A 13,511-nucleotide genomic window follows, 5' to 3' on the forward strand; every position below is an offset into this window, starting at 1 on the left:
TCAGTGAGCTGAGTGAGACAGACTAATGTTGGTAATTGCGTTTTGAAGGGATTCCTTCTCATCATTCAGCAGAAAAAAGGAAGACTAAAGAATAACACATAAAAAAGACTAACACATCTCTCATTACCATACAGCATCGCGTTAATTGAAAGGTAATCAGAGTTCTTTCTTTCTCTTTTGCCTCAGGAATCTCAATATCGGCTCTCATCAGCCCCCTCCCACCCAAACCCATGTGGTCCGTTTTCTGTCTTTCAATTACTTATAAGAGTCTCACAGAAAGAGCTTTACCTGTAATAGTAGGCCTATTGTTTGTGTGGTATTATWAAGTTTCACGTGTCAAGTCTTTACAGGTTGTTGTAGTCCTGCCTCTGTAGCCTGCCGTTTCCCCGTCTTAATCTCTCGAGGGGTCCCAGCCCCAATCCTCTGAGTCATGCTAATGCCTAGCTGTTTGTTCATAGCAGAACAGCACATGCGTACACACATACACACACGAGGGGTTGTTTTTTCAACTTCTGTTTTATTTGTCACATGCACAAGTACAGTGAAATGCTAAACTTGCAAGCCCTACCCAACTGTGCAGTAATGGCCCCTCAGGTGCTTTATTCATGCCTTGACTTAGAGGATAAAGGAGCAGAATGGAATGCCCCCGGGAGGTGTGTGAGTGAAACGTGGGCCCTCTCCCTTTACATAGGCCTAATTTACCCTGTATGCACACGTCTCTGGCCTGGGGTTGAAGCATTCCTAAGAGCCAGATTGCTATGAAGCAGAAACTAGGCCTATACATGGTCCATTTTCAAATATTTTATTCACCTCAGAGTTTAAAAAAATATTGAGAATCTGTTTGCACCTTTTCCACAATCCGCCCAAGCTGACCCATATTCTTCTGTATTAGGCTAGTGTGGTTCAGTTTTCCACTGCCTTACTGGAAGTTTAAAAAATATTACTGTCCACACACTCTGCCGGCCGCCATTTTAATAACTGTCTCTCTGTCCCCATCTCTCTTTATCTTTCACTCTCTCTCTCTCTCTCTCTCTCTCTCTCTTGCTGGCCCTGGCTTCCCTCTGTGCACCCTGGGTACTGCAGAATGATCGGCCACTCGATGGGGATTCACCGAGGAGCTCTCACCTGTGTCGCCTCCTGCCCTCCGGCCCGCCGCCTGCCCTCCCTCTTCTGCACCTCCTCCACACACATCATGAAACTGGTATTAACTGAATGGCAATTGATATGGATTTTTACTGATTCCAGTAGACAGTGAAGCAACAAAAACACAAAAAGGGAGGAAAAGCCATATCTCATTTTCACACGTCCTTCCTTTACACCAAATAAACCTGCCTGTGGGGTGCTGTTCTAGGCTGCCTGCACAGGCCCTCCCTGAAAACAACACCTCTCTGGAAAACACGAGGAATGTATTGTACGCTTTGAGAGATTCTTCCTCCTACCTGATTACCTCGTTTGAGGACATCGACGGCAGAGGGAGCTATACTTTGAGGACCAGCTCACATCAGGCGCCACCAAGCCACCGGTGTATGCATACAGATCCCTTTTAATTTTTAAAATATATATATATTGTTTTTCTCTGGAGCCTGAAGCGCTGTGCGTTTGGCTGTGTGCATGCCGAAGAAGAAGAAAATGGCTCCCCAGAACTCTGAGGCGGATGCTATGCAAGTGCAGGGGGTGATGGTGGTCCCTACTGCTAAGAAAACCACCACAGGCTCTGCTGCCACAGGGGATAGAGGAGGAGGAGGAGGTGGAGGAGGTGTGGTGCTGGAGTCATGCCAGGAGGAGTCGGTGAGTGAGGGGTCTATAGACCGGATCCCCCTGCAGCAGTGGGTGATGCATGGAGCCGTCATGTTCGGACGAGAGTTCTGCTACGCCATGGAAACGGCCTTGGTTACGCCTGTACTGCTGCAAATAGGTGAGAGAGATATGAGACGGCACTGTGCAGAAGCATGAACATTGTACACATATAAACACCTGCACGCACACACACACAAAATCCAGAATTATAGGGACGACCCGCGTGACAGGTAGGTGAATTCCCATACTGTACACATGCTGTTGAAGCTGTAAAGACAGCACATCCCAACCATCGTAAACACTGGATAACAATTCAAGGCATGTTGTCATCATTCCTGCTCCCTTCCTGTCACATTCACAGCCCTAATAACAGGCCTGGCTAGGAAAGAGAAGGCTGAGGTTAGGGCTGTGGCGAACATGACATTTTGTCCGCCGGTTATTGTCATGCAAAAGGTTGCCGGTCTCGCAGTAATTGACCGTTAATTAACATAAACACGTTTAGCATCTGATGCTCCCCTTTGGAACATCTACATTTAAAAAAGTCTAATAAATCAATTGAATATAAACCATCACACTAAATCCATTATTTATTTTAGTCAGGTCTAAAGAAACATGATATGAAGGGGAAAAAATTCAGATGAACAGAATATGAGTTGGCTTACTGTATGTTATCTGGCTAGGCTCCATGCCACAGGCTGTAGTCTTGTTCATTATAGCTAAGTATAATTGTACTTAGCTGAATAAAATAGAAAGGATAGTTTTCCCATTGAGGAACGAGGACAAATATCAAGTGGTTATGTTGAGCATAAAAGTGTTCATTTGAAACATGTCCTATATGCTAGATTGAGTTATTTGGCAACATTAGTTGTGAATGATACAAACCTTAGAATGTCTTAGAAATCAAAACATATATGGGCTGCATGAAGCGACTAGAGGCTGTAATGATTTGAGAAAGTTGCAAAGCTCGCACTCTGTTCCTTGCCTCAGGCTGCACAGCTGTTCTCTCATCAAGTTATCATATTTTCACCCATCGTAGTATCCACCATTTAATCTTGTCTTTACTAATATGTAAAATGTGTTTCGATTTAGAATTGCCTATTATCAAATGGGCAGGAACATGGGCAGGGGAAAAAGACATGTCATCTGTTTTCACTCGAATAGCGAATGGAGGCTGCGCGCTTTCCCGCCGGTACGTTTTTCAATGATGCCTGGTAGGCTACTTCGGTTATATAGCAGAGCTGTGCTTAATATGAGCAGCTGAGAAATACATATAAGAACACTTATTTCGGTCTATGTATTGTGTAACGGCACAATCAATTTTAATTTAGGGTATTTTTCGGGTGTGAGCTCATAAGCCTATACGTATTCATTAGCTCTAATATGAGTATGGGTGTTTTGAATTAATCATCCCCTTAGAATGCGCTGTCTGTTTCGTTGTTAGGCTTTGAAAAAACATCCACAACGACCATGTTTTACAACCTGCTGTCTTCAAATTGATCACCAGAGTGAGGTGTTAAAAAAAAAWAAAAAAAAAWGCACTATTCTGTTTTGATGTAATTTGATTGTATTTGCATTTTCTGTCAGAGTGGTTAGAGGGACAATAGACCCCTGAGTACCAGGCCATCAGGACCTGATGGTCGTTAGCAAGTTAGGTACTACCAAAGCATGTCCAGAGGGCATAAAAGGACATTAGTGACTCACCGGTCACATGGCATTTTACTGCAGCCATGACTCATGACTGTTGGTGTGGTGGTAATATGGTCACCGCAACAGCCCTAGCTGAGGTCCTTTTACAGCTGATTAGACTTTCAGATTAGATGCTATCAGTGCTGTAAACAGTATATCATAATGTTTGACTGGCCAAGGGGCATCGGTTTGGGCAGCAGTGTATAGACACTGGATGTGTGATTTAGCAGAGGATTAGAATAACCACGTGAGGGGATGCAGTGATACACCAGTGATCTTCTTGACTAATGACAGTGAGCTACAGCTGTAGATAAAAGAGATCTCCAAATGATAAATACTTTTTCAGATCTAGTGAGGGGGAGGGTCTGTGTTTCCATTCGTCCAGCTGATACATTATTAATGTCATTGAGTCTATACAGATAAAATAAATAATCTGTGATTGACGCCACTCAGTTGACGAAACAAGCCTACTTCTTGGGACCTAACCGTGTCGGTGTGTTAGTTGTTGTGGTGTTTTTAAGTATCGTGCGTTCTACTTAATTCAGTATTTTCAATTGCAAGCATGAAGTAAATGTAAAGGAAATCAAACCATGTTATTATCAAGTGTAAGAACATCAGGCAAGTGGGGAGAAGGCAGAGGCCCCCTCTGAGCTGTATTCCATCATGGCTGATGCCAGTGTTTTGAAGGTGTAACTAGCTGGCTGTTCTGTCCTCTACTCTAAGCTCGCTGTTACGTCTGCTTGGGGATTACAGCTCTCTGCAACACCACAATCCTTCCTGTCCGTAGCCTCAGAAAGACGACCTACCTACCTCACGGGAGGGGTGTGAAGGAAGAGATGAAGAGAGATATAAAGGGTGAGGRGGGAGAGAGAGAGAGGGCTCAGCATTCTCTGGCCCGAGCTCTGACTGGGCGCTAACCTTGTTTACAACTCTAACAAAGTCACATCTCCAGCAATCCTGGAGCCGTATGTGTTCCCTGGCAGCCGCTCTCACGCTACGTCTCAAATGGCACCCTATTTCCTATATAAGGCACTACCTTTTACCTCCTCACTCAGACATACTGCGTTTCAATGATGGTGTGGAGAAGTGACATATTATTCTGGGTTACGTAAGTCAGCCATGGTACTGGAGCTGAGTCCAGTCCAGGGAAACACCCCTGTCTAAGTGAATTAGTGTTTGACTTGAGTAATGTCTGGTAGTGTTCATCATAGGGTGAGACGATGCCTTGTCGTCCATCATTACGATCTGTTAAAATGTCCCTTCATTCTCTCTTGTAGAGTATGCAGTCAGACAATATCACACTGGTTGATGTGTTTTTTTTGGGGGGGGGGGTTGGCCACATGACAACCCAATATCCTACCCTTGTTTAGATTCAATAAATTTCGCATCGTACCATTATCCATGTTGCATTCCCAAATGGCCACCTATTCCCTATGTAGTGCCTAATATAGTACACTACTTTTGACCAGACCCCTATGGTGTCATTTAAGATGCAACTCCATTACTCTTCTCCATAGTAATATGCAGCCCCCCCCCCCCCCCAGGGAATAACCTAGGTGCTCCGAAATACCGTGTCCCCTGCATTCTGACCATCAGTTTCCTCACATCGTTTTGAGAAACACAGAGGAGTTGTATTGTTGTTGATGTGGAGGTCAGGATGGCCTCCTGATGTAACTCCTGTGTATCGGCACCTCACCTGGTTCAGCCATCAACAGGCAGGTCTCATAGGTGATGTTGACACAACCCACTGTAGTGAAGGGAAATGGGATATTCCACTAGACGGTTCAAATACACTTATTCATATGTCAACAAACATCACTGTAGGATGGTGAGAGTCAGTTTCAATTGAACTGATACAATTTAAGACACCTCAATTCCTTAGTCTCTGTTAGTTTTGATTGCTGTTCAGCATTCTAATAATGTCACTGTTTGATTGAGGTCTCGCTTTAGCACCTTTTTTTCCCACTGATGGTTCTACATCAGCCTTAAAGTATGGGTCGCAGACTTGTTAATAGTGGGTCGCAACGTGTGAGTAAATGTATAATTATTTAATTGATTACTGTAATAGATTTGGCTAAGTGTAACTGCTCTCACTGTTCAGTGCGCTCTCTTAGCAGCAGCAGTTTCACACAGCTGTTTGGCAGTGTGCTTCGCAGTTTACAGGATCTGTTTTCCCCGTCAGTTTTCTTGAAGATCATTCTGCGACCCACACGATGCAGCGCTGTCGTTCAGCAGCAGATTTTTWTWTWTTTATTTTTTTATTTTACTGTTATTTTACCAGGTAAGTTGACTGAGAACACGTTCTCATTTGCAGCAACGACCTGGGGAATAGTTACAGGGGAGAGGAGGGGGATGAATGAGCCAATTATAAACTGGGGATTATTAGGTGACCATGATGGTTTGAGGGCCAGATTGGGAATTTAGCCAGGACACCGGGGTTAACACCCCTACTCTTACGATAAGTGCCATGGGATCTTTAATGACCTCAGAGAGTCAGGACACCCGTTTAACGTCCCATCCGAAAGACGGCACCCTACACCCTACACAGGGCAGTGTCCCAATGCCCTGGGGCATTGGGATATTTTTTAGACCAGAGGAAAGAGTGCCTCCTACTGGCCCTCCAACACCACTTCCAGCAGCATCTGGTCTCCCATCCAGGGACTGACCAGGACCGACCCTGCTTAGCTTCAGAAGCAAGCCAACAGTGGTATGCAGGGTGGTATGCTGCTGGCTGGAGATGATGCGCTGTCAGCCACTGACTTGTCATTCCCACTCGCGATCACTCACCACTGTCATCAAATGGACTCAAGCTAGCCACAGTTCTGACTGAGCTCAATCGTCATGAAACGCAAATACAGCCATGAGTTTCTCTCTCTTGGTTTCATACAAACTTTGAGAAGTAACGAGGAGCGCCCACAATGTGTTTTGTGCAGGGAAGTGCTTAGTAATGAGTCTCTCAAAACTAACAAATTAATATAACGACAGGTCCTGACCAAAAATCCCCAGCATGACGGTAAACCCAGGGAGTTCTTTCAGAACAAGGCAGAATGCTTCAGGAAGCAATGTTTCGACAGTGGAAAAGTCAGCTAGCAAGGCATTTTTGTCATTTTATAACAGGTGATGATAAGCAGAAATAAGGGAGTACTATCTCATAGTAGTAGATGGGAGTTTCTCTTTCWAACAATCCCCTGGCCTTGTACACAGCTAATAGCTAACGTTAGCCAAAGCAAGCTAGCTAGCTACTGATAGTGTAATAGTAAATACAGATGAAGATGAACAATGATCAGGCCTGCTGTGCATCTTACTGTTTAAATTATTGTTGAAAGAAAGTCTAGGTTGGAACTGTTGCTGTTAAAATACAAGTAATAATTTTTTATTCTGAACTGGAATAAACTGATTGAAGCAAGATGCTTTTTGAGGCAAACACACTCACACAGTTCTGGGTTGTTCATCTACAGCAGGAAGTGGTCTCCTGCCTGTCTGAGAAAGCAGTAGATGTTCTGGTCCAGTTTGTCACCACATACCTATGGGAGTCAGGGTTCTCAACTCTGACATACTTAAAAAAAACAAGTACAGAAACAGTTTCAATGCTGAGTATGACCTCAGTGTTGCACTGTTAAAAACAGAGTCCAGAATAGACATTCTTGATGAAATATTCAACCTGTGTGATTTGATCAATCAGTTTATTCCAGTTCAGAATAAACTAATATTTACTGTATTTTAACAGCAACAGTTCCAACCTAGACTTGTTTTTAACAATAMTTTCTACAGTAAGATGTACAGTAGGCCTGAATTTTTCATCTACTGTTGTTCTATCAAACTCTGTGTGTGTGTTCTGTTATACATCTGTGTGATGTGATCAATCAGTTTATTCTAGTTCAGAATGAAATGTATTTATTGTATTTTAACAGCAACAGTTCCATCCTAAACCGATATGTAAGAGTGTTTTTAATGGGGAAAAATGAACATGAATAGCTGTTTATATGGATATTTAATTGTTATTCGTTTTAGCCTATATTTCATTTGTTTTAGCCATAAATGTAAGTGAGGACTTGGTGGACTGTATATTCTTTAGGTTAGGGTCTACTTTGTGTTCTCTCCCATGTGCTGGTACGGGCACAGATGACACACAGGTAGGATTCCAGTTGAGGTGTTTAATAATGCTGAAGATGCACAGAACAGTGTATGTAGTATGGATGGGCTAAGGCACTTAGTGGTCTGGCAACTATTAACAAGGACGTGCACTGGCCTTGGCTAACAATGAAAGTTGTTGTTTGGTACAGAAACAAAGGTTTCTGTACCAAATATTAAGTTCTGCTTTTCTGATGTATCAAATACTTATGTCATGCAATAAAATGCTACTTAATTACTTAAAAATCATACAATGTGATTTTCTGGATTTTTTWGATTTTTTWGATTTCTGGATTTTTGTTTTAGATTCCGTCTCTCACAGTTGAAATGTACCTATGATAAAAATGACAGACCTCTACATGCTTTGTAAGTAGGAAAACCTGCAAAATCGTCAGTGTATCAAATACTTGTTCTCCCCACTGTAGGTCCCAGGCTGAAAAAGCTTAAGAACCCTTGTTCTACATGGATCCCAAATGTTTCTACGTGGAACCAAAAGGGTTATCCTGTGGGGACAGCCAAATAACCTTTTTGGAACCCTTTTTCCTAAGAGTGTCATAACAGTGTCATGGATCTTTAAGTGTAATTTATGGTGAGTCAGGCTGTGTATGTTATGTCAGTCTGGTCGGTCTAATCTGTCAGTTTGTCTGTCTGGTCTGGACCAGAGGACTTTTCCTGTCAGGACCTTCATGCCATTTCAGAGACATTATAGCACTCAGAGCAAGGGAGGGAGGGAGGGGGGAAAGAAGAGAGGGGGATAGTGATAACAAGAGGTAGGAAGAAGGGGAGAGGGAGGGTAGGACGCACGCAAGGTTTATGGAACAAATCAACATTTTTGAAATGTATGCCCAGGCTGTTGATTTCCTCAGTACGCAAAGGTGTGTGGTTGTGTTTCTGCCCCTTTCCCACAGTCCCCCACCCTTTGTAGTCCCTAAACACAGGGAACTACCTCAGCAAAGATGTCTGGGGATGTTGGAATAATACTCTAATTAACATTGTTGGGAATTTAGTTTTTTTAGCTTCTAAAAGGTACAGAATTAAAAAGGAAAATGGCAGTTCCACTGCTTCGTAATGTTGGTAATACCGTTGATAAGTGTTTGTGGTCTGAGTCTCCTGTGAATGTTTGGCTGGCACTCAACAGAGCTGCGGCTTTTCCCAACAGGAACCTACTCATGGCTCCTAAACGTAGGAACAGGACAATGACAGGAGAATAATAACCCTGTTTCAGGGCTTTTCACAATTTTCTTTTTATATTTTTTTACCACATTCATTGTTTTATTATTTTCTTCACAGAAGGTTAATGACCACAATGTGACATTTGTTTATATAAATAAGCCTAGCTCACAACATCTAAACCAGACAATATATGAGAACTACATATATGAGAATATAGCTAGTATTACAGTCTACCTGAATAAGCCCTTGAGCTAATAACATTGTACCAGCACCAGACAATGTATGGAAATAGAAGTATTAACATTAGTCTATAAATTGAAGCTACTTTATAATCTACATACATACATACACCAAGTGTACAAAACATTAAGAACACTGCTGTTTCCATGATAGACTGACCAGGTGAAAGCTATGATCCCTTATTGACGTCACTTCTTAAATCCACTTCAATCAGTCTAGATGAAGGGAAGGAGACCGGTTAAAGAAGGATTTTTAAGCCTTGACAATTGAGACATGGATTGTCTGTGTGCCATTCAGAGGGTGAATGGGCAAGACAAAATATTTAAGTGCCTTTGAACCGGGTATGGAAGTAGGTGCCAGGCGCACTGGTTTGTGTCAAACTGCAACGCTGCTGGATTTTTCATGCTCAACAGTTTCCCGTGTGTATCAATAAATGTCCACCACCCAAAAGACATCCAGCTAATTTGACACAACTATGAGAATCATTGGAGTCAAAATGGGCCCATCATCCCAGTGGAACGCTTTTAACTCGTTGTAGAGTCCATGCCCTGACAAATTGAGGCTGTTCTGAGGATTATATGGGGTGCAACACAATATTAGAAAGGTGTTCCTAATGTTTTGTACACTCAACGTGTATTAATAATACCAGTATACATGACGTCCGTCCTAAATTTAATCTTGTCCTGTTATATAAAAGAATGGCTTAAGGTTATGGATTTGCGCTCTAATCTGCATGAAGCCAGGCTTGCTTGACAGGATGTTGGGATGCTGAGTGTTAGTTTAGATGGATCAAGATTTATGTGACTTAAAGATGCACTATGCCGAAATGGCTCCGCAATTTCCTGGTTGCTAAAATACTAATTGCCTAATTTCAGTTTGTGACATAACAAGCAAGTATAGTGTAGAGAATCATTGTACCATCTAAACCACTGTGACATATATATTATCCGTAAGCAAAAAATATTGTGTTTTCAGCTGTTTGAAACTGGTGTACAAAACCGAAAGTAAAAGACGCAAAAACTAAACTTAAGAACGGGAAGCATAGAAATTGTGCACATAGAACAGATCTACCTACCACTTAGACGTGCCTTCAATGAGAATGACAGATCTACAGTATAACACACATTTCTATGTGAATTTGGTTGGGTCGCCCAGAAAGTTATGCCTAGTTTCCTGAATTGGGTCACATATGTATGTCGCAAGTCATGACTTCACAGGAGAGCCATTTGAAGGTTAAAAAAATGTTGGGATCAAAATGCGATTTTTGGCAGAAATGCCTTCTCGAACATGTGAACTTTCATGTGCCTTAATGACAAACTTGTATGCCATCTGTAAATACGAATTTAAAAAATGTAAAATTACAAACCTTGTTGGTTAAGCCACAGAAAAAGTCAGCAACCTTCCCACTAGCCATGATTGGCTGAGATAATGAGTGGGCTGGACATGCCGAGAGATGAGTTCAGCTTGGTCTGCTATATAGAAGGTGTCTGTCTATTTGAGCTCGTCAGTCTGTGTTGGTTATCCTGTCGAGCGCGGCTTTAAAAAAAAATGTATTGTGTAGTGGATCTGCAAAATTGCTGCTCTCCATTTTCTGGAGGATCAGTGGAATTAGAGTATGATAGCTAAAGAGATGGAGAAAACGCCTGTCTCCAGATTATATCTTCAAAGGGCAACCGTGGTATGGCATTCCTGACAGGGAGACGCGTCCATCATACATGTTGATAGTCTAGCGTTGACTAGCTACATTTTCAGATATTACACGTTTCACATTTTGACAGTGGTTTCATTTCAAGCTAAAGTGTACTGTTAGCTAGCTAACGTTAGCTGCCTGGCTCCCTAGCTGATGTTGTTATTTGTATCCCAGAGCCGTTTGCTTTTCTAGGTAGAGCCTAATGTTAGCTAGCTAAAGTTAAACCTGATTGTTTAGCTCCCAGCACTGTGGCACTGTTCATTAACTAGCTAACGTTAGCTGGCTGGCTCGTTAGCTAACGTGACGTGTGTACAACACCCATTTGAATATGGCCGGTGGCAGTAAACGTTTGCAAAAAATCGTAAGGAAATTGTTGCAGCAGAGCTGGTTAGGCTGTTTTCTTGTTATCTATAGGTAAACAAATCATCGCTCCGAGAGAGCAAACCGAGATGGGTGGGGGTAAAGTTTAAGAGGGTGTGAACGATGCTGAATGGGTGTAGACAAAGAAGAGCTCTTCACTAGATACCAAAACATTCAAAGACCATTTTCTCAAAAGTGAGTTTACAAGTTGATCAACTTTCAAAGAAGAATTACTTTCCCATTGTTCCTCAAATGCAGTGTATGATATACCATTTTGTAGCTCTGAATCTCTACTTTTATCCAATGTAAAAAAATGTTGCTACATAAGACCGAATCCAGGTGGTGAGGCACAAATTGCAGCTTTCAGTGTTAACACAGGGAGGAAGCGGTTCTTAGTCCAAAACAGGTGACGAGGACTGTGTCCTAAATGTCACTCTATTCCCTTTATAGTGCAATACATTTGACAAGAGCAAAACAAATAAAATATTGTGCACTACAGGGAATAGGGTGACATTTGGGATGCATCCTGGATTGTTCAGACGAAATCCAATACAACTTTCTTCCTTTTCCAATCCCAGTTTTTCCTGCAGGCAAAGCTGGGTTGAGATGATGTCATGACAACCAATTTTGCCTTGTGCCTTGGGTTAAGATTGAAACGAAAACATACAACAATCATTCAAACGTACATTTTCAGCACATGCATGGAGTGTTTCAAACGTATCCGGAAAAACGGCCCAATGTTTTTTGTCTTGACCTAATATGAAGTATACAGTCCATATCAATGAATTAGTCAGGATCTCTGTTATCTGATAGGATGGGTTTTAATTCATCAGTGTTCTCTGTCTCACAGTTTGTACTATGTCATAACGAGTGGTGGGCCATCTGTCGTTGTTGGACAGGTGTTTGTTGCCTAAGAGGCATCCAGACTAGCTATTTATAATGGGTGCTTCGATATCTGCTATATGTCCATGCACCTCTCTATGGAACCCAGCACTAGGGAATTGCTCTGTTTACGTCTGAACTCTCCCTCCGCAGTGCCATGAAATGGTGTCGGTGTGAGTGTGTGAGCAGTCCATAAAACAGCAGGCATTTTAGATTGCCAGCATGAACTRCGTGGACAGTCAAACGTGCCTATTTATAGGTTTTTATTATTGCGTAATGGCTGCAGAAGAACTTGTGATTTATTAATACAACCATCATGCTGCATAGTATGCAAAAAGCAAACTAGTGTATACTTCAATTGAGGCAGAATATTTGATATACCCCAACAACAAAAAAACAGCACATTTGTAGGACAGCCTGTCATGTAGGCTGTGTGTCTGTGATATTTTCCACATCCAGTGTGAAATGAGTACTTCGCAGGTTTTTCGTCTGCCCCTTGAATGAACAGTAGGCATATCGTATGATCGGTTATAACACCACGCCATTGGCTAATCCCTGGTATCCCTGCCCTATGGCATGTTGTCCAGAAATGCCAACTATTTGCAATGGCAGCAAGGAGGCTTCTATGTTTCCATCCGTGTTTACCTCCCTATGCTGAATAAGAAGAATCACCACAAAGAGATGGAGACTGGGAGGTTTGCTAGGTATGGTGGGAATGTGTGAGCTGGCACATTTTTTTTCACCCCCTCCCCTGTTTTTCTCTGCAGAAGAATTTTTGGGGGTGAGGTCACTGACAAACCCCAAACTCTCAGCTGGGGGGGGGGGTGGGGGGACAGGTGCCGTTTCTAATGAGGCCGGAATTTGTGGAATTGCAAGGCCATGTTGTTGTGGTTCTATGTCAATATAGTTTCCACCAGTTTTCTTTCCACAATCCCCATCCAACATTCCTGCATACCATGCAGATCGAATTCTGGGAGAGAATTAGGCAGTGGTGTAAAGTACTTTTAAAGTATTTTTACTTAAGTCGTTTTTTGGGGTATCTGTACTTTACTTTACTATTTATATTTTTTACTACTTTTGCTTCACTACATTCCTAAAGAAAAGTATGTACTTTTTACTCCATACATTTTCCCTGACACCCAAAAGTACTCGTTACATTTTGAATGCTCAGCAGGACAGGAAAATGGTCCAATTCACACTTATCAAGAGAACATCCCTGGTCATCCCTACTACCTCTGATCTGGCGGACTCACTGAACACACCTGAACACACCCATATTTCACCCAAATATGGGTGAAATAGACCATTTCCCTTCTTTTTCAGGATCAGATGAGCCTTGTTTTTATTAATAGGCTAAATTACACATTTTAATCAAATTAAATCATATRGTATTGGTCACATACACATGGTTAGCAGATGTTAATGCGAGTGTAGCGAAATGCTTGTGCTTTTGCGTCTAACGCCTGACCCCAGAGTGATCTTGCTTCTAGTAACGCCTGACCCCAGAGTGATCTTGCTTCTAGTAACGCCTGACCCCAGAGTGATCTTGCTT

General features: G+C 42.3%; 1 protein-coding gene across 1 annotated transcript in view; it reads left to right on the plus strand.

Annotated features, from left to right (window-relative positions):
- The window catches only part of LOC111954998 (solute carrier family 45 member 4-like), a 91,746-nt gene that overhangs the window by 32,908 nt on the left and 45,327 nt on the right, over positions 1 to 13,511 (plus strand). The window contains exon 3 of the mRNA XM_023975003.2: positions 1,084 to 1,915. Within this exon, the coding sequence (XP_023830771.1) occupies positions 1,612 to 1,915 (304 nt within the window). The 5' untranslated portion in view covers positions 1,084 to 1,611. The remainder of the gene's footprint in view (positions 1 to 1,083; positions 1,916 to 13,511) is intronic.

Source organism: Salvelinus sp. IW2-2015, linkage group LG30, assembly GCF_002910315.2.
Source record: "Salvelinus sp. IW2-2015 linkage group LG30, ASM291031v2, whole genome shotgun sequence".
Classification (NCBI taxonomy): Eukaryota; Metazoa; Chordata; class Actinopteri; order Salmoniformes; family Salmonidae; genus Salvelinus; species Salvelinus sp. IW2-2015.